Below are 20,803 nucleotides of genomic sequence, written 5' to 3'. Positions count from 1 at the left end.
TTTGACAGTCCTCAGAATGCCAAACTCATGATAGGGCCCTGAGTCAAAATTTTGACCGGCAAGGGGGCGTGCCGTAACAACCGAATATGGTGGCTGTCCTCTGTAATTGAGCTCCTAACTGTCTCCAACAAAACCTGCATGTTTCTCACGCACTGCACCCTAACAGCCCCCTGATACATCCCTGGTGGGTTGCGGGTCCAGTGCCGACTTGGGGCCCTAAGGATAGGAGCAGCAAACAATGCAGCTGGCCCAGCATCACCATCCAGGAGGCTGTGGCTGGAGTAAGCAATATTACAGTGCGGCGCTGAGGAGAGGCATGCGCGCCCGATCGTGTTGTGGGCCCACTGACCATACGATATTCGGAGAAGGCCAATCTGGCCATGTTGAAGACTGGGATGAGACTATTGGTGTGCCCTTTCGGGGGTGGGGGGAACCGGCATCTCAAAGGGAACTGCACGACGCACTGACGTGGGCAACGGCAGAGCCTTTGAGATGTGGCTCCTGCGCTGTGTAAGGCAACGCCCTGCTGTGGCGGATACCCATGCCACAGGAGCCCTTGTAGACTGCACCGTTTCTATAGCCACGGTTGCCGTGGGGGCACTCGCTTATCTGCCTCTGTGGGTCACGGTGGGTGCTGCACGGCAGGGGAGGCCCAAGAGGATTGTGCACATCATACCAGGAGGCTGCACCATTAACGATTGCATTACAGGGGGACATTATTTTCTCTTCCTTCCATCCTCATCCCCCCCCCCCCCAAAAGGCCACACATAGACTTTTTTCATTGAGGCCCATATATAGCCAGGTGGGAGCTGGCTGTGTGAGACTCTGAGGCCTGGTGCTCTTGCGTGATTGCCATTGGGGGTAGGCTTGTTTGGTCCCGCGGACAGGTAAACAGGTGGACACAGGGTGCTACCAGTTCTTTGCAGGTGCAAGCCTCTGTGGTCAGCTCTCCAGCCTATTTCTTACTTACTCATCATCCCTTAGTAGGAGCTTTATCTACAGAACCCCATTGGGTGGGCAATAAACCCTTTCCTGATCCACGAATCCCTGAGTGGACTTCCTGTGCTGACCAGGGAGCCTCTGCCCTGCCCCTCTGAGTGCTCTGCACCTGGTAGCCGGTGGCAGACTGCACTTGCCACCCCAATTGTCCTCCAGTGGGTCTGGCGGGTCGCACCTTGACTTGAGTTCTGGTGTGTCCCAGGAACAACACACTAGCCATGACTAAGGACAAGACTACAGCAGGCGCAAAGCAGAGTACCCTACACAAATATAGGCAATCCAATTGTCTGTTCGGCCAACAGCCCCCAGAGATCAGCCTCCCTCACTACCTGATAATGCAACACTCTTGGGGGCTATTACACAGTCTTGCGATACGCTAGACGCCAAAATAGTGTCCGATGGATCAGATGTCATTACTCCAGCAAGATCTTTGTAATGAGGTCGAACAAATAACAGCGGCGGAGACGAGGGTATCGGCATGGAGGACTTAGTAATGACCTTGCAGAAGAAGATAACCACTGGAGCTGGAAGTTGTGACCAGGGAGTCGGCTCTGCATGTTGAAGACACCGAAGGGAGAGCACGCCGCATTAACCTACGATTTGCGGGGGTTCCCTGAGGGCTAGGAGGGTCAGTCAGTGGATGCCTTCTTGATGCAGTGGCTGCGCTTTGTGGTTCCTGCAGAGGCTCTTTCCTCCTGTTTCATGATCAAGCAGGCCCACAGGGCCATGGTGAGGAAACCCCCACCGGGGGGGTCGCCTAATACCCATAATCGCCAGGATCCTAAACTATATAGACTCTGGACAGATCGTCTGGGTAGATACACGGTGGTCACAGGTACACTTTATGGTGAGACTGTCACTCTTGGTTGTTTTTATGCCCCTCCCACTTGGGACAGTCATTTGTTGATGGCATGGTACGCCTATGGGAGGGGACCTTCCTAGTGGCTTCTCGGTGCTACGTGGGGACTGGAATGATGTTATGGACGTTCGGGATGACAGGTGTCACACACATGGAGACACATTTGCCCCCAGTGTGTCTAAGCTTTTTGCCATGACAGCTGCCTTGGGGTGGGTCGATGTTTGGAGGTCACATAATCCAACAGGGAAAGGTTACACTTATTTCTCCATGACCCAGTTCTCTCTCCAGACTAGATTATTTATTTGTCCCTGTTGCATACATGCATACTGCCTCGAACATTGAGTTGCTGGCCAAATCAATCTCCGTGGACATGGGACTGCGCCTGGGACCTGAGAGGCCGCCCTTTCGCCATGGAATTTACATCTCCGACGTACAGGGCATATATTTTAACTGTCACATTAACCAATACTTTGCACTCAGTAAGGCTCAGTGACGTCGGCGATGAGGTTATGGGAGGCATTTAAAGCAGTCCTTTGGGGCACCAACATTGGTTATTGTGCAGGTGGAAGTTGGGAGATATAGCCGACCATCAGTCACAGATTCATGAACTGAAGGAGTGTAGGTGCAAGGCCGTTGGGAAGGTAGCTTAAAGACAGTTAGGGCTGGTCCAACAATAGTATAGGCAGTTACTGTTAGATGAAGCCAAACTCACCTGTCGGGCGGCACAGAGTCTTATCTATTAGTGGGGTTACGAACCAACTAGAATTCTTCATAGGCTGTGTCTGGCCACATATCTGACACCTCCCCTACCACTAATCCGAGATGAGCATGGGGTTCTGATGGTTGAGCCCAGAGAGATCGCTCACAACCTTGTGACATACTCCCAGGCGCTATACGGCCAACTCGAAACGCTGACCCTAGATCATATTATCAACTTTGTAGATGCTCTGCCCTTCCCGATGCTCTCTGATCCCACCTGCGCTCTACTTAATGAGTCGCTTGCAGAGACTGAGGTGGCTTTGGCCTTAGCGGGACTTCAGTCTGGAAAGACTCCAGGCACTAATGGACTCCCAGGCCAGTTATTTAAAACCTTTATGCCTAAACTGGGGAAATATTATATACAGGCAGTCCAAGACGCCAAAAATGCTGCACTCCTCCCACAGGAGTAGCGCCACGCAAGATAATGTTCTTCCTCAAACTTGGCCACCCTCCTGGCCCCCTCTTGTCCCATCTCCCGATTTCCCTTCTGAATGTAGAAGCCAAACTCTTAGCAAAAGTCCTTGCCAGTAGACTTCTCCTGTATCTTCCCCATCTGATCCACACAGACCAGGCGGCCTTTATGCCAGGTTGTGCCATGTGCCACAGTATTCGCAGTCTTCAACACCCTCACCCTGGCCACTCGCCTAGATGGCCCTGCAGCAGTGCTCCCGGCTGATATGGACAAGGCGCTCAATTCCGTTTACTGGTATTATTTGTTCGCCCTGCTCCACAGATTGAACTTTGGCCCTAGATTAATATCCTATATATGTCTTTTGTATGCACACCTTATGGCGACGGTGAGGGTTGCGGGCTACACATCTGAAGAATATTGGGTTGCCCTCTCTTTCATTGTTTTTCTCCTTAGAGGTCAAACCCCTGCCGGTTTGGTTCTGAAAGGACCCCTAAGTGAGGGGTTTTGAATGGAGCCCGGAATGCTCAGAACGCATAGCATTATACGCTGGCAACATTTTATTTTTCTTGACTGAGCCAGACGCTTTAAACCCACACATTCTCCAGATCACGCAAATATTCAGTGAAATATCTGGTCTGGTTCTGAATACCCCCCAATGTATATTCCGGGCCTACTGCCTGGACAACAGGTATACAGCTAGCAGAGAGAGGCTTTAGATACCTGGGAGTGTACATATATCACCATATATGGGGTGGTCCTGGTCACAGAATATAGAAGCAGTGTTAACCCGGGCAAGGGGAGAGGTGAGGGTGCCGTCATTTCTTCCGTTGTACTTGATTTGGTAGGCAGGTCAGCTATTTTCAAGATGGTCTCCCGGCCTGCCCAGGCTTGTATACCAAATACAAAACTATCCATATGACATTTCCCCGGAGCTAGTCCTTTTGTCCGGGTTCCTCTGGAATGGGGGAGCCTCACAAATCGTTTTAGCCACATGCTTTCAGTCCACCTATTGGGGAGGCATTGCGACTGCAGATAGGTACTCCTACTACTCAACCTGACATTTTATGATCATAAACAAGTGGTGGCATGACCATTATTGAGACTGGGTGATGGGTGATGGGCAATAACCACATGTTAGATTACCTCTACGGGAAGGCAGAGATAGCATCTTTGCCCCCAGCGTCATGTGTGGTTCTTCAGTTGTGATGCTCCACCCTGCGCTGCATAGGGTAGGTTGATGGAGGGACTGCCACTATGGCACTGCACAGTGCTGCTTCAAGTAGGCCATCTGGAGGGTTTTGAAAGGTGGGACCTCATAAACATTTCAAGTGTGGGCGATGTCATGTGCAGCACAGTGCTGAATTCTTTTCAAGATCTACAGCAAGACTTTCAGCTGAATTGCAACCAGTTCCACTACTACCTACCACTTAGGCACACCATTACCCCCAACATTAGACACAGGCACAGTAGGAGGCTAGCTCAGTTTGTGGTGTACACCTATGGTGTGGCACCCTATGACTGAGTTCAGACAACCATTAGTGATAGTGTTTAGGTGTCCAGATAGCAAAAGCTCTCTTGGAGTAGCTGTAGTGAGCAGCTAAAGCTTATCTAGGAGGAGTAAGCACTTGAAATACCACAATAGTCAGTCAGTAGCCATTCACAAGAAATAACCATACCATGTGTTGCAAAAATAAAGGTTTCTTTATTACAGCACTAAAACTGTACTAACATTGGTATATCTCCACTTGGAGATATCAACATATAAAAACATAATCTTATCAACAAGCAGGGAAAGCATAAAAATGCATGGGACCCTATTGCGGAGCGAGGAACAGGGGGGAGCCAAACCATATACTAAGAAAATGGTATAAGAATGGAGGTGCCCAACCAAGGCAAGTGTGTTAGGGTCCCAGGGACTGGGGGTGGAGGAAATCACCAGAGGTATTAGAAATCCCACAGGTGCCCAGATACAGAGCTGTTATGGAGCCGGGTGGCTGATAGGCTAACATAGGACTGTCGCGGTTGGATGTTTATGTTTCAGGACTTTTCACAGTGGACCCCAGGGAAAAGAGGGTTGGAGAGTGCCCCACCCATGGATACCCAGAAGACCGGAGTACCTAGTACCTACACCAGGAAGCCCAGGTGCATAGGGATGAAGAGGCAGTGGAAACCCTTGTTGAAGTCAGTGGAAGCCTTGGTTGTCCAGCTGCTCTCGTGCCCTGTGGAGCAGGCCGGTGGAACCAAAAGGTGGATTCCGGATGTGAAGAACCTGAAAAAGAAGGGGATAGTGTCCAGACCACTCGGAGATGTCCAGGCGGTGCAGGTATGCAATGCCTACCCTCTTGGAGGTGAAGTTCCTGCAGAATGGTGAAGGAAGAAGTCCAACTTTGGAGTCCAGGGGACTGCAGGAGATTTCCTTGAAGAGTCTTGCTCGACGAATTTGAAGACCCACCCTCGGGGAGCCCTTAAGTAACCCAAAAAGGGGGTTGGCCACTCCCTTTAGTGACTCACCTATCAAAGTGGGTCACGGACATCATCTACCTGGCCTAGCCAGTCAGATGCTCCCAAGAGCCTCGGCACACCTTGTTTCCAAGATGGCAGAATCAACCGGCCACCTGGCAGAGCTCTGTGCACTTCCCTAGGGGATGAGCTGGACAGGGGTGTGGTCACTTCCCTGTCCTTTGTGTAGTTTTGTGCCAGAGGGGGATCCAGGGATTCCTTAACTGGTGCAAACCAGATTATGCAAGAAGGGCACCAAATGTGCCCTTCAAAGCAGTCTGGCGGTGATCAGAGGCCACCCCACCCCAGCCCAGAGACACCTATTTCAAAGGGAGAGCTGGGCACATCTCTCTCTTGCAGGAAGTCCTTTGTTCTGCCTTCCCCTGCTTGAGTTAGGCTTATTAGAAGGAGGGGAGAAGTGTCTGGGGATGGCAGGAACATGACTGCCAGACCCCGTAAGGCTGCACAGGCAGAACTGGGGGATCCTCAAAGGAATCCCCAGAGTACATGGTTTGATGCTAATAGCACTGGAATCGGTGTAGTTTCAAGATTCCTTCATGTTTGATACCAAACATGCCTAGGGTTGGAGAAGCCATTATGTAGTTGAACCACTCGTGTTGACTAGTGTTCACTTCATACCTTAAGATGGCTTCCCCGCACTTACAAAGCCCATGGAATGGATTCTGGGGTTTGCCCGGGTACCCTCGCACTTAGGGACATGCTCCTGCCCTTGGACCAAACGGCCTACCAGAGGGGTGACTTTCAGTGTCTAAGTGCAGTGACTATGATATAAGGCAAGCCTTATATCTGCAGTTAGTGGTGCATGCATCATTTCATGCAGGCTGCAATGGCAGGCCTGCAGGCACATTTTGCATGGGCTCCTATGGGTAGCACAATACGTGCTGCAGCCCATGGGAGGCCTCCTGTGTACCAAAGCCCTTGATACCCAAGTATCATATACCAAGGGCTTACATGGGTGCACCAGTATGCCAACTGTGGGGAGTAAAGGTTCACCAGCAACCAAATTTAGAGGAGAGAGCACAGACACTAGGGTCCTGGTTAGGAGGATCCCAGTGTACTTCAGTGAAAACATACTGACACCAGGTAAAAGGTGGGGGCAACTATGTCAGAAAGATGCTACCTTCCTACAGACACGCTTCCAGGATACAACCCATTGGAAGGTAAACTTCTTTCAGATGCCCTAGTGGCCCACAAAATATCCCATTTAAATTGCTCCCCAGTGCTACATAGCACTCCCACTCTTTTTGCTCTCAAGAGCTCCTAGGAGGCTGATTTAGACACATTAGATGAAGGCAGCTGGCCAAACGTACTGTGCGCAGCGACGAAGCAGCCCTTTTGGGACGCCTTAGCCAACTAAAATATCTACATAGGTGCTACTACACGCAACACTGTTTATGGCACCTGGGTCTGGTTGCCTCCCTTTTATGCGTTCGTTGTCAATCTGAAGACTGCACCTTCCTCCGTACGGTCTGGAGCTGCACCGTATTAGATCACTTCTGAAGGGGAGTCACCACTTGCCTGGCTGAGGTGCGAGCCTGGACCATCCCCCTAAAGACCCTTCTCCATATCACGGGCGTTCTTAGTGGCAACAAATACAAGAGAGCTCTATTATTCCTGGGACTGACTAACTAAACGAGATGTAGCAAAGGCATGGAAGGCAGAATGTGCCCTCTCCCTAGCAGTGTGGAAACAGGGTTTGGATCATTGCATGGGGCTGGATATTGTTGTGTTTTATGGGAGGAGCTTCCCCCATAACCACCCCAAGATTTGGCAAAGATGAGCAGATTAGAGAGGGATCACCCTTGAGCCCATCCGGACCTCTGCATCTTGTTTGGAAGATGTGTTTAGAACATATGGAACTTTGAGCCCCTGATATAACACAGTGCCCTACGCTCTTTATCACTCCACCTTCAAGAACTGGATATTGGGACAAGGTGGGTGGGTATTCACATGTGCTGGTTTATATTATTGTTTATGTTTTCATTTTTCATCATGTTATTGGTGTCCTTCTGGTTGTCATGGCCAAGTTACCCTGGAAAAGTTCAATAAAATTTGTCATTACAAAATAAAAAATGTGATTAAGGCCTAACTCTGTGTATCCGACTTGGGCTCCATTGCGGTTGGCCTCAAACTTTGACTTTACTTCTGTTAAGTGCAACTAGATGCCCGCGGTGGGTGCTATTTGCTTTTAGGTACGAAAAAGCACATTTTTACATTTAATCTTTAAAAATTCATGTTTCCGGTTTCCCTATTTGGATTTTTGTTGTTTTTGCTGTAATTTCCTATTTTTATAAACTGGCTTGGAATTTGTATTATTTGCTGTTTTTTACCTATTTACTGTTTTGTTGATATTAAATGCTTTACTCTCTTGTCTCCTAAGTTAAGCTTAACTGCTCATGGGCGAAGCTACCCAAGGGTAGAGCAAGGATTAATCTATTGAGATTTTGACTGGACCTATTGTGAGATTGTGGCCTATTGCTAAGTATAGGTACCTACCTGCCCTTACTAATAATCCACTTTCCAGCAATTGCAATGTGTTTGCATTGCAGTTACATGAAAAAAACATAGAAATGCAAAATGTACAAAATGGGGCTTTTGGTTGGTCTTCTTCATCAATGGGTATGTTTCAATGCCTTTCATATTTTGTTCCACCTGTCACACCCCCCAGCATGGGACAGTGGGCAGCCCACTTCAGCCATTGGCCCCCTTCACTGTGAGTGACCAGAGTTTTTTTCTCTTGCACATTTACAAATCTGCCTGAAACTCAGTCCCCTTCAATCTCATGAAACTTTGGCCAATCACTACTTTTCATGTTTTTAATTCCTGCAGAAATGTCTAATTTCTTATTTACTTTTTATTTTTGCAAACATGCACATGCCACTCTTAAATGTCAGCATTTTCACTTTTTTTATAAATTAATTTTAAACGTTTATTGTCTGTTGCATTACTCTGCAGCACAAAATAGTTTTAAAAATGCAGGCTTGCCAGGGTTCTATTTTTGGGAATGGGATTCTTTTTGTTTTTTTTCCTTCTTACTTCCACAGTTTTTCCGCTCACTCTGGGGCAAATGCATTAAAGAATACTCCACAGTGAAATTGTATCTGTTGCATGAGTGGGTTCTTACTGCGTTTATGTGAATCCTATCATCTGCACTAATGACTTGGCACATAAAAAGTAGTTGTGAATTTACTCGCGTAAGTTTCCACCTACGTTTGGATTAAGTGTCCTTCTACTATAAAGAATACCACAACTCTAGTGGGATTCTGTGACAATCATTGGTTTTCAGAAGTAAAATGAATTTTTTTGTGAAATTACATTACTCAAATTGGGTCCCATTTAGGAGTGCATAATTACATATGTGTAAATGTAAAGCCTCAAAGCATGCCAACTTTTAACTTTTTTCCCATACCCTGCCTTCAATTTTACGTTGTTGCCTTGACTTTCATACAGCTAACATAACTGTACTCTTGTATGTTGTAGGAGTACATTTAGGGGCCTATTTAAAGTAAAAAATTGCGTGCAACATTTGGTTGATACCTGCAAGCCTTTCAGTTTGTTAGTGTTTCCTTTTGCCAGTGTTTCCACTCAAAATGCCCCCAGCCCTGCGGAGGAGGTTTTCTACCATATAAAATGAAACCATACTTGTGCAATATTACACTAAAATGAGTGTGCTAAGCCACAGTTTATGACTTGTTTTATAATTTTACACTCATCTATGCCGCTCTTTCTCTGCCTAAGTTAGATCTGTGTGCACAAGATAGCTTTGGGAATCATGCCAGAAGAGTGTGACCCAGGATACACAATTTTATGTTGGGACATAATGCACCATAGCAAATGAGTTGTGCAAAGTGAAAACCTGCTCATGCTTGAAAAAAATGTAGACCCTCGACTGAGGTTTTTTAGTGTCCCCTTATTTTGGGAATTTTGTCTGAGTATGTTGAGGAATCCACGCTGGTTATTTACAATGACCTAGGCACCCACTGAGAAAAACGAGTATGTGTAACACTTCTTTGTGCCTGCTTATTAGCTTTTAGTTCACCAGTCACTTTTTTCCCTTAATTTACCCCATCACGTCAGGAAATCACTGTCATTCATGTTCAGGCAAACTGCGGATCTTTGCGATTTTAGTTGTGATTCCCACCTTCTTACCATATTTCAGAAATGCCTCCCCAGACCATCCCAATTGAAGCCTGCCCTAATGTGCATGTTACTTTTGTGATAAAACTCCTATACATCACAAAAAGTGAATTTGGGTGTCCCTGTCATAATAAAACCCATACTCTAACTCTTCTTGTTGAGGGTAGTGATAGGTGACATCAGTTTGAAATATTTTCTAAACCTTTGCAAAATGTATTTCAGGTTTTACATATAGCAAGAAGTAGTCATTGGTAGGAAAAGTATTTTTTTCCCATTGATTTGCTTTGTATAAGTATACTTAACACTGTGATCTTTACGCTTGGGTCACATACACCAGTGACTCTTTACAGATCTTTATAAAAAATAATTTTCTTCAGAAGTATCCAACGCTAGGCTCATGACGGCCAGATCTGTGCCAGATGTTTGGGATATTCACAAAATGTAAATTGACATATTATGAGTTTAAATGGGGCTCATTTTATATAGTCAGTGGTTATGCCTCATTTTACAAAGTCAGTGGTTATCCATATAGATGTGGCATACTCCAGGATTTGCAGTGATCGCCCCTGCCAGAAAGGATTTGGTGTCTTTTGTGTTCTTACCTTCAAGAACACTTTGTTTTTGGAACTGTAAAAACTTTCTCCATTCACAAAGAAATAAAATATATGTAAAATGAGAAAACGTAGATTTTTTTTTAATCTTGCTTTTCTGTTTTTTAGAAATCCTACTCGGGTGAGAACACTTCCAGTGCAATTGCACGGTCCTGTGCTGCCACGGCTCTGTCTCTCTTGGTGCCTGTGATTGTTGTAAACTCTAAGGAGAAAGTGGAAGAAATCCTGAGCATACTGACAGCAAGGCTACCTGGGAAGCCCAATGCCGATGAGGCCCAAGCTGTTCAGATCCATGTGGGGCTCGCTCTGGGGATGTTTATTTCCCGTCTGTGCGAAGAAAAAGTCAGGTACGATTGACAGTATTCAGTAAGTATTTGACTATCTGCATCCCCCTAAACTTTTCTCTTGTCATAGATTGTTTGGTTTCCACTACTCTTCAACAAGAACCATAAATCGTTACATTTGCCTAAGTGGTCATACACATTCCGCATTCTTAAACTCATCAATATATTTGACATACTAGTGTTTGAAAATTTGAGGCAGATATTTGTACTGGGGAAAAATGAGGTCATTCTCCGACTTGTATACAAGGTATTAGGAACATTTTTGGAAGTTTAAAAAAAAATGTAAGTACATCATTGACTAAAATGGGACTATCATGCCAAAGGCTTGATATCTGTAATTTGTTTGGCTCTGGTTAATACTTAGGAAGAAATAAGGACAATGGGTGAATAGTTTTGTGCTTTCCACTTGAACCAATCCATTGTGTTTGCAAATTTAGTTCTGAGCCAAGTAGTATGATTGGCCATTCATCCCCCTATCGTCTAAGTCTTTTCAGGTAGTTTGAGTTTCTCACCGTAGGAGGGTCATCAAGGCATGTGTGGTTTGTGAAGTTCTATAATGGGGACAGAGGCAGATATTAGATTTCTTTCCAAGACAAGTTTGAGAAAACCAGCAAGTGATCCATCACTACAACAGAGTGATACCCAATGTCTGTCTGAGCTGTCCAGAGAGGGATGTTCTCAGCCCTAGGATGGAAACGGAGCTTTAGTTGCTGGTAGCGCTAAGGGTAGCATTGCAAGGTAAACAAAGACCTCCATTTAAGAAGAACCTGAGTGGCATTGTATCAGGACATAGCTCACTAAAAGCATTTGCTGAGTATCAGAGCAAAGAAAAAAGAAAAGTGTATGTATTTATATACACATTGATGCTGTCAGAAGTTAGCCAGTAGGAACAGCTTTGTTTGTGACCACAGTATATGCTCACACTCTGATTTGGCATTGACAGTAGTCCAAAATCTAGACTCCATTTCAGTAGTTGAATATATGTGCAAAGAATACATATTCAGAGATTTTCTCAAGCGAGAAGCCACAACCCCTGGGTTGCATGTTAACACTGGGTGCTTGGGTGCACCATATGTTTTATGATGCATTTATTATTTGTGCTGTATCATTTGTTCATGTTCTTTTCAATTTCAAGTCAACCTCAATATAGGGCACCTAGACACATACATAAGTTTTCTTTTACACTATTTTACATTACAGACACACTTAGGGTTTCTGTGGGCCTCTTGGGCATTGCAGCGCTGACCCAATGTGGAGCAGGCCCAATGATGAATCATGACACCTGTTTGGGTGTGTGACGGCTCTTGCTTCTGAGCATTGAAGTGCCCAGTTGATCTGTGTCAAAAATAAAGAACTTAGGGCCTGATTACAACTTTGGAGGAGGTGTCAATCCCTCCCAAATGTGACTGATATACCACGAGCCGTATTACGAGTTCCATAGGATATAATGGACTCGTAATACGGCTGGTGGTATATCCGTCACTTTACCGTCACTTTTGGGACGGATTAACACCTCCTCCAAAGTTGTAATCAGGCCCTTAGTCCCTCCATTCGGAACAGTGCACCTTGATGTATTGTATATTTCTCCCCAACATCTTGTTTCTCTCTAAACATCAGGATATCATGTTTCATTGTGGTACAGGAAGTTCAGTCTCTACTGGAGGATGGAGGAGTGAGACCAGTGTTTGACCTTTGACTTCTGAAAACCTTCCTTCAGAAGGACAATTTCAAGATGTTGGCTTTGGCCCAGGTTATTTCCACCCATGATCCATGGGACTTGACAGCTAAAAGCCAGGGCAGATGAGCTCAGTAGATGTAATTTGGGGGTGTTGAGGGGTGTCAAGAATGGCCTCTTCGCCTGGTACAGTGTGGCTGCCCTCACTAAATCATCTCAACACCGTCGAGCACTTAGTGTTGCAACTACTACACCACTAGACTCCCTAGGACAGCCTTTCCGCCTGAAGTGATATTCCAATCTTCTGTTTGCCTTCCCACTCGTATCTCAGATCATTATAGTAGCCCAAGGTTGAGCTAGGGGAGTGTTGTATTCCTATCTCCTTAGCCTGAGCATTTGCCCTCTGATCTTCTTCCCTCTTCGGGATGCTTTCCTGTTCCAGCAACATGGCAGTGTCCTGCATCCGAATCCCCACAACCTACATCTCCATTCATGGAGAATGAACAGCACCGACTGAGCGAGTTTAGTCTTACCAAAGCAATAATAGATGGTATTCTTGCGGCTAGTTTCTCTGTCTGCCAAATCTATTTGTTCTGGTCATTGGGCCTAGTTTGTGAGCAAGTGTGGCAACAACCAAGATGGCCATCCCCAGGATTTTTTTTTGTCTTTGGTCCAGGACGTTTTTGCAGTGGGCACTTTTGGGTTATGTTACTTGTTAGGCATTTCTGTTGTTTTCTGACATATATTTGTTAATCAAGTCACTACTTGTGACATGCTTTAATTTGACTCTAATTTGGTCTCATATTTTTAATGTGCCTAACCTTCAAGCCTATGCATAGTGCATTGAGATTGCTGACCGTCAAACCTGTATTTTTCACTGCAATTACTTTTGCTGTCAGTGCAACCTCCATATACTAGCTTCTTCAGTGACAAATGGATACTATGATCTTGCACTTTAATACTGCTAAAAGATAACTTGCCACTTTATGTGGAATATTGCATCTCTCTCTGCCTTTTTTCAATCTGCCTAGGTGGGAGAGAGGCTTAACCAGTCGCATCCCAAAGAAACTCTTAGTTTTTGCATTGAATACACAAAAGTGTAACAGGTGGACAACCAACATTTTTTTAGCTTTGCCTGTACTAAGAAGGGAAAGTTGGTTCAGAAGCAAACCTTGTCCATATGGAGTGGTCTGTGATTAAGATCATGCCATGGCTTGGCCACACAGGAGATTACATCTGCCAGACTTGTACATGAGCATCTGTGCACTACTTTCTTATAATTCAAGGCTGCAGGGAGAGCCATATTGTCCACTCCATCTTGCAGGACTTTCTGATGTAAGTCCACGCCTCAGACCCTCCACATTTTGAGAGGCATTGCTTTGGTATCTATTCTATAGGGAACAAATCGGAGATCAGCAGTATCCAGCAGAAGTGCACAATAGTTTAGTTACACACTTTCTGGTGGATACTCTGTGCAAGGGCTGTGCCTTTTTTACTGCTCTGTGCAGTCAATTCCTACAGTGGCTCAAGGTCACTGTGGAGCCAATGGTACCACCTATCGGTACGCAGGAGCAGTTGCTTTAAAAGGTTCTGGATCTAGTCTGGCACCTAGGGAAATTCAAAAGATGAAGAATATGCAGTGGGGTATCCACCAGAAACAGCATTAATGAAGGTAAGTAACTTGTCAGTTTCAGTAATGGTCACTGCTAGTTATTCTAGATCAGCTGCTGAACCTTCTATGGCCACAGCACAGACGTGTGTGTCTATAATCTGCATGTTTCAAACTCTGGGAAGATACGTCATAGTGTTACTAGATCCAATTAATATATGTGTTTTTAAACTGATAGTCTGGCTAGAATTGGCTTTGCATCTTGTCCGCCTAAGGTCCATGAAATGAGTACCGTTCAGTGAATACCTGATCTTTAAGAGGTAAGAAATGATCAGTTTTCTTTTTAATGAAATATATACGTATTGTTGTAAATGAGCAATATCGTATCTGTTTAAGTATGTAGGATTTACCTTGTACTGATGTCTGTAGTATGTGATTTGTGTAACTTTCAATTTCTGATGGATACACCTACTTGCAGATTCCTCACTTTTTGAATATCCCATACCGCAGCCTGGAACAGAAATATTGTGATAGCTCTCCCACGCAGATAGGTTCGTCCGCTCCAACTCGACTCCACACACGGCACCACATAATGTCACTGGAGCCATAAACCATCTTCGTCAGTGTGCTAACATCAGTTCCCTTTTTTCCACACCTTTGACGCATAACGGTTTTTCAAACTCTCCATGTGGAATTGTCTTTTTTTACGTTTTCTCCATTAAAAAGGTGCAGTTTTCTTCAGGATGTATCCACTGATACAGTCTGGCTTTAAGCCTTGCAAGGACTGTGATGGTCAGATGTCTATTACTGACCCGCATGACATCTGTCTTTGGTGCTTAGGATTGGACAATGATGTTGATGCCTGCTCCAGTTGTCAGAGGAGGAAACTGAAGGCTTTGAAGAAGAGAGAAGCTTAATTGTTCATGGCCTGGGACAGGAATGAGACGAGAGGTCATAGAAAATCTCAACTGAGATCCAGATTGCTGTTGCCTCATTCTTTGAAGTTGGCAAAAAGTAAACATAAGAAGAAGCAATGTCATGAGTCTCAATTTCGATTATTGAATGATAAGTCACCGAGGTCAGTGTCTCTGCAACCGAAGTTGGAGGAAGAATGGCCAAAGGTCACGCAAGCTCTGTCTCCAGTGCCAAAAACATTGCCACCTTCAAATCCAGCGCCTCTTCTGATTCCAACACCTGGGGTGCCGGACACAACACCGTCTTCGAATCCAGTACCTAGACCCCAACTAGAACAAGTGTGCCCAGCTTTTCCCACTACTGGGACAGATCCCAGTCATTTTTTTAACATAATGCTCAGTATTTTTAATAGGGCAGTGGTTCCGTCTGATGCGTCTTTGGGTCCAGGGGTCCTCTAGCATAACCCCAGGAGGCTTTCTGACACTTTACCAGCACGCTCCCTTTACTCCACAAACGACTCCGGGTAGAGGGAGGTTGCCCACAAGAGCGCATCATCTCTAGTAATGCTTCCTCCTTCAAGGAGTTCACTGATGCCACAATCGACCCTGGCAGTGCTGCACCGACATCTCATCATTCGACTTGGTTGGATTATTAACATCTCTGGCACTACTGATACCAGTGCCAATGACATTAGGACCCCAGCGTCCTGCAGGATAGCACCTTCTGGATCAGTGCTCTTTGGTACCTAAACACAAGTCCAGTAAAGAAACTCAAAGACTGATTGTGGAAGAGTGTTTTTTTCTTTGAGTAACGATTCCCAAGAAGAAGAGGGAGATTCTGATGACCAGCCTTCACTAGACTTGGACTTAGAAGAATCAAGAGGCGTATGGTTTAGCTATGTCCCCAGAGTGGAAATTGCTTTCTCCAAATGGTATTCCACCTCTAGAAGTTAAACATATTATTCGGTCATCCAAAAAGCTGCTGAAATGTTTGATCTTCTGCTTCCTACTAAGGAACTAAAAACTAATATTGTGACTGAGGTGCTCCACTGTTCTTCTGTGACCATTGTACAATTACTCCCCTCTAATGTGGCTTTGAAAAAGCCTATTTTGGCTATTTGGCAAAAACCAACAATAGCTATAAGTGTTTGCAAACCAATAGCCAGACAATGTAAACTGACTCCCACTGATCTTCTCTTTTTATGATCAACTCCTACACCAGAGATCCTGGTTATCCAAGCCTCATAGTCTTTGAAACTGAACCCATGTTAATTTCCCACCTTGCCTGTGGATAGGGAGGCAAGAAAATAAAGCAGTAGCCTAAAAAGATTTTCTCTTCTTAGAGTATGGCTCCTCAGACTAACAATGCTACCTGTCCACTTTGTAGGTATATTCATACCCTTGTGGATTCAGCACAGGAGGTTATATTGAAATTGCCTGAGGGGGTGCAGTGACATTTCCCTGAGCTACTAAATGATAGACAGGCTGCAACCGTTCAGGTTTTGCATTCGCACTGGAGCTTCCAGCTGTTTTACTCATTTCACCCATTCCCTTGATTCCTCTGAAGCTGAGGAAGATAATCTTGACTGGGCACAAGTAATCCTGATTGCCACGGGCTGACCACAAAGGGTTTGGCATGCAGACCTCATTCACCTCCCCTCTGTATTCCTCTCTGGGGAGACCTCCTCTTGCAGACGCACAGGCAAGTTCTACACTACCAGCTCCAGAGCTGGCACCTACATGCCTGGAGATTGAATAGGGCAACTTGAGTTCCTTTTTACTCCCTTCTAAATTGGTTGATATTATTTTATCGTCCAGAAGAAACTCCACTAAATCTGTTAGTGTTGGTAGATGTGCTACATTTAAGTGTTGTGATGGGAATTCATTGTATCCTTTAAAATCTAGTTTGTCTGATATTTTGAATTTGGCCATTTCTTTAGCTTTACAGGGTTGCTCAGTTGCCACAGTTAAGGATTATTTGGCAACCCTTTCTGCATTTATTTGATAGCCAGATCAATCTTCGCTTTTTACAGTTTTCACTTTGTATAGTTTTGAGATTCATAAAAGGGCTTACAAATAAATATCCTCTCACTCCTTTTATTGTCCCTCATTGGAATCTTAATTTAGTTCTTACATATCTGATGGATTCCCCCTTTGAACCCTTTCACAGTTGTTCTTTGTGGCGCTGTACATTTAAAACAGTTTTTCTTATTGCCATCACGTCTGCAAGGTGAGTTATTGTTTGGTAGCTTCAAACCTTGTATGTAAAACCTGCTTTCACCACGGTCTTCCTGACAAGTTAGTGTTGATAACCACAGCTGCCTTCCTGACGAAAGTGGTCACTCCTCTCCATTTGGGTCAGTCCATCACACTTTCCACATTCTGTCCTCCTCCCCATCCAACCAAAGAGGAGGAAAGACTTCATCGATTGGATCTCATAAGAGCTGTCAGTTTTGCTGTGTGTAGGACATGTGAGTTCAGACTGGATGACCAGCTCTTTGTGGGGTTTATTGAGAAAATGAAAGGAAAAGCAGTACACAAGAGGACTATATCGAGATGTACTATCCTCTGCTTCAAACCCTGATACAGTATAGCAAACAAGGTGCCTCCTAAAGGTATTTGTGATCATTCTTCTGGAGCTAAAGCTTCTAGCCCAGCCTTAGCTAAAAGGGTCCCGGTGTCAGATATTTCTAAAGCAACTACTTGAGCCCCCCTTCACATTTTTGCAAAGCATTATTTTTTTGGATTCTAAATTAAGGAGGGATGGTCACTATGCTTGCTTTAGAGGATTTTTGTTTGGTATAGACAGACATGCACCGCCTCCAGGTGTGGTACTGCTGAGGATTCTATTCAAAAGCTGAGGAATCTGCAGTTAGATAAAGCCATTAGTAGAACAAATTGCTTACCTTCAGTAATGCTTATTCTGGTGGATATAGTATCTACTTGCATATTCCTCACTGACCACTCTCCTTTCTGTTGCATGACTGTATATACTAAAGAAGCTTGTGAATATATTTTTAGTATGTGTTTGACTGTTTAAGCTTTTATTTTAGTAAAAACTGCACCTACAGTTGTGATGTTAGTTCCACCCGTTTGTCTCACAGACATATAAAATAGATGGAAATTGACGTCAACACCCCAGTGGGAGCGATTTCTGGCTTTAGTGACATAACTCAGTGTCACATGCAGGGTCTTGTTGGAGCTGATGCCCCTTATTGGCCTAGGAGAGCTTTTAAAAAGTTTCCATTCCAGGCTGGCACATGGGATATTCAGAAGTTATGTAATCTTCAGGTAGGTACTGTATCCCCAGAAAAAGCGTTTACGGATGGTAAGTAACTTGTTCCTCTCTACCCTGTCACTTCCAACCATATGCTTAATCAACTTGGAAAGGCCCAGTTGGAAAATAAAGTGAAGAAAGATACTATTTACATTTTGATAAATTATGGCTATATGAAATTACACAGTCAGATGTTTAACTGTCTGACTCCACATGAAGCACTTTAGACAATGTTTAGAGTAACTGTGCTGAAAATTCAATGTTTGCTACCTTTTTCGAAGACCTATCATGGATGGTAAGACCCAGTAATACCTGGGGATGGTAAAAAGCATTTGCATATTTTATTTGTGCATTTTCAGAATGTCTGAATTTGGCGTTCATTTATGTCAAAATAATATGCTTGTATAATTCAATATTTTGCACATTTTCTCATGGGAGCACTGGTACCAAACCTTATTTTTTTTTTCAAATGGAGGGGATGGCAGAGTTCTAATCCAGGCAGATTTTCAGACCCCTCCTTTCCAAAGGTTCTTCTGTTTTGGAGCTAGCAACAAAATCAGTGGGTGGCATCAGTGTTGAAGGTGGACCGCACCAGCAGTGGCAGTTTATGCACAAATTGCTACAAAACGGTTTGGGCCGTTGCACTTAACATGTCTTTTAAATAAAGCTCTGCATATCACTGCATATTATAGAAAAGTCTGATAATATCTTCTGTTTACTCTGCAATATTTTTTTTAAGTCCCATTCCACATACATCCTCCAGTTAAACATACACGCTTACCGGGACAACTTTCGAAATATTATTAAGAAAACCTGTAATCGTCAGGATCAACCTTCTTTTGACTATATGTAGTTTAAGCCAAGTGCCCAATGAAAGAGGACTCCACCTTTTACATTTTCTGACGTGCTTAATAAAAGGAGTTTGCCTTTTTTTATACACTATCTTTCCGATAATTTGATAATTTACCCTTTTGGTAAGTTATAAGATCTTTTTCCTATTTGAATGGGAACGAGACAGTTTTTCTTCTTGAAATAAACTAGACATATTTCTATTGATTTCGTGGCTGGTCTACTACCCAAATTATCTGTTACCTTTGAATATCCTACATATGGCTTTCAGGTTTGATCTTTAAAAGTAATATGTTGTATATTATGTATCATCTTGTTTATGTGCTTTAACCTTTATGCTCCACACAATTTCTCAGTGCTGTGGTTACAGGTGTAAGGGCCTCATTAATTAAAACAGGAAATAAAGGAAGTCCTATTTTGGCCACCATTGAATTTAAAATTCATGAATGCAAAAATGTGCAAATCAATCCGCTTTTGTTTTTTTTTAGAGCCAAACCTGTTTTTAGGTCAAGCTTTGACAGCATGCAGCGCTGTCTGCAAGATGTGTTGTTTTCAATATGGGCTTTTAACCATGCCCACTCTTGCCATTCGTTTTTTGTTGTGCTTCACCTAAATACTTCATTTTTATTGGTGCATTGTACTAAATGTACCTCTTTTTGGGTGCTAAGTTTCCGCCCATGGGATTTCACTAAGAGAACATTTTTGCTGGCCATCACACTACGTAATGCTTCCTCCTGTTACAGCGTGGGATGGCCATGCCTCCTTCCTTCCCCCTGGTTTCGGCTTTGTCTACTTGAGAGATGATCAGGCAACTTGTCTCAAGCTTTCTTTGGATACTGCAGTAACAACCATAGAAGCAGTAATTCTTTATTATTTCTTTTGGCAGGTATCCTCTTTCATTCGTATTCTTTTTGGATCCATTGTTTTCATTTAACAATATATTAGGCCTCGGTGGAGCTTACAGAGTTCCACTCCGTGGAATTCCGCTGAGTTAATCTAAAACTCTGTGGAATTCCACAGCAGGCAGAGTTTCGTGAGCCGTGGAGTAGCACCCTGACCTTAATGTGCCTGATCATGGAAGCAGTTAGCCAAGCCTGACCCTTCCTAGCACTTCTGAGGTCAGGCACGTTCAGGAGAGGGCCATAGGCAGTAAAAGCTGCCATTTCAGGCCTCTTGTGCACCAGCTTGCCCGTTTTGCACTACACACGGGGCAGGCTGGTGCACAAGAAGCCTGAATAGGCCAGTGCACAAGAGGCCTGAAATGGCAGCTTTTGCTGCCTATGGCCCTTACCTTAATTCATCTCAGGGCCGGTTCAGGCCTCTTATGCACCAGTGTACAGGAACGGAAAAAAAAAATGAGGATCCATCTAGGTCCTCGTTGCCAGTGCCTGGCGCTCTGCTTGCTGCTCCCAGCCTGTGCTGCTGGCGGAGGGAGGCCTGGAGTCCTCCTGGATTTAGAGCTGCTGGCGCCAGGTTGGGACGAGACTGCGCACTGCAGCCCAGTTAAGAGCCACACAGTACAAGCTCAGACAATCTGGGCTTGCGCTGTGTGACCCATAACTGGGCTTCAGTGAACACATGGTGAGCTCTGCTCTGCTGAGTGCCAAAAACTAAGTTAGCTCTGCCAGCGGAGCAGAGCTCGCCCGCCACCCACCCATACAGTATGTAAGCCTCTGGGTTTTTAGTTTCCATTCCACTTAAACGAACACAGAAACTTGCTCTTGTGAAATTGAAGTGCCCGGGTACATAAAAATGCAGTCGCTGGCACCATCTACTGGTGGAACGAAAAAGTGCACAAATATATATATATATATATATATATATATATATATATATAT

The 20,803-nt window shown here is 44.5% G+C and overlaps 1 protein-coding gene across 1 annotated transcript in view; it reads left to right on the top strand.

Annotated features, from left to right (window-relative positions):
• Positions 1–20,803, top strand: part of FOCAD (focadhesin) — a 1,081,710-nt gene that overhangs the window by 649,527 nt on the left and 411,380 nt on the right. Inside the window, exon 27 of the mRNA XM_069239095.1 lies at positions 10,406–10,644. Within this exon, the coding sequence (XP_069095196.1) occupies positions 10,406–10,644 (239 nt within the window). The remainder of the gene's footprint in view (positions 1–10,405; positions 10,645–20,803) is intronic.

This window comes from Pleurodeles waltl, chromosome 1_2, assembly GCF_031143425.1.
Source record: "Pleurodeles waltl isolate 20211129_DDA chromosome 1_2, aPleWal1.hap1.20221129, whole genome shotgun sequence".
Taxonomy (NCBI): Eukaryota; Metazoa; Chordata; class Amphibia; order Caudata; family Salamandridae; genus Pleurodeles; species Pleurodeles waltl.
Note: the sequence above shows the minus strand (reverse complement) of the source record. Positions and strands in the feature narration are given on the sequence as shown.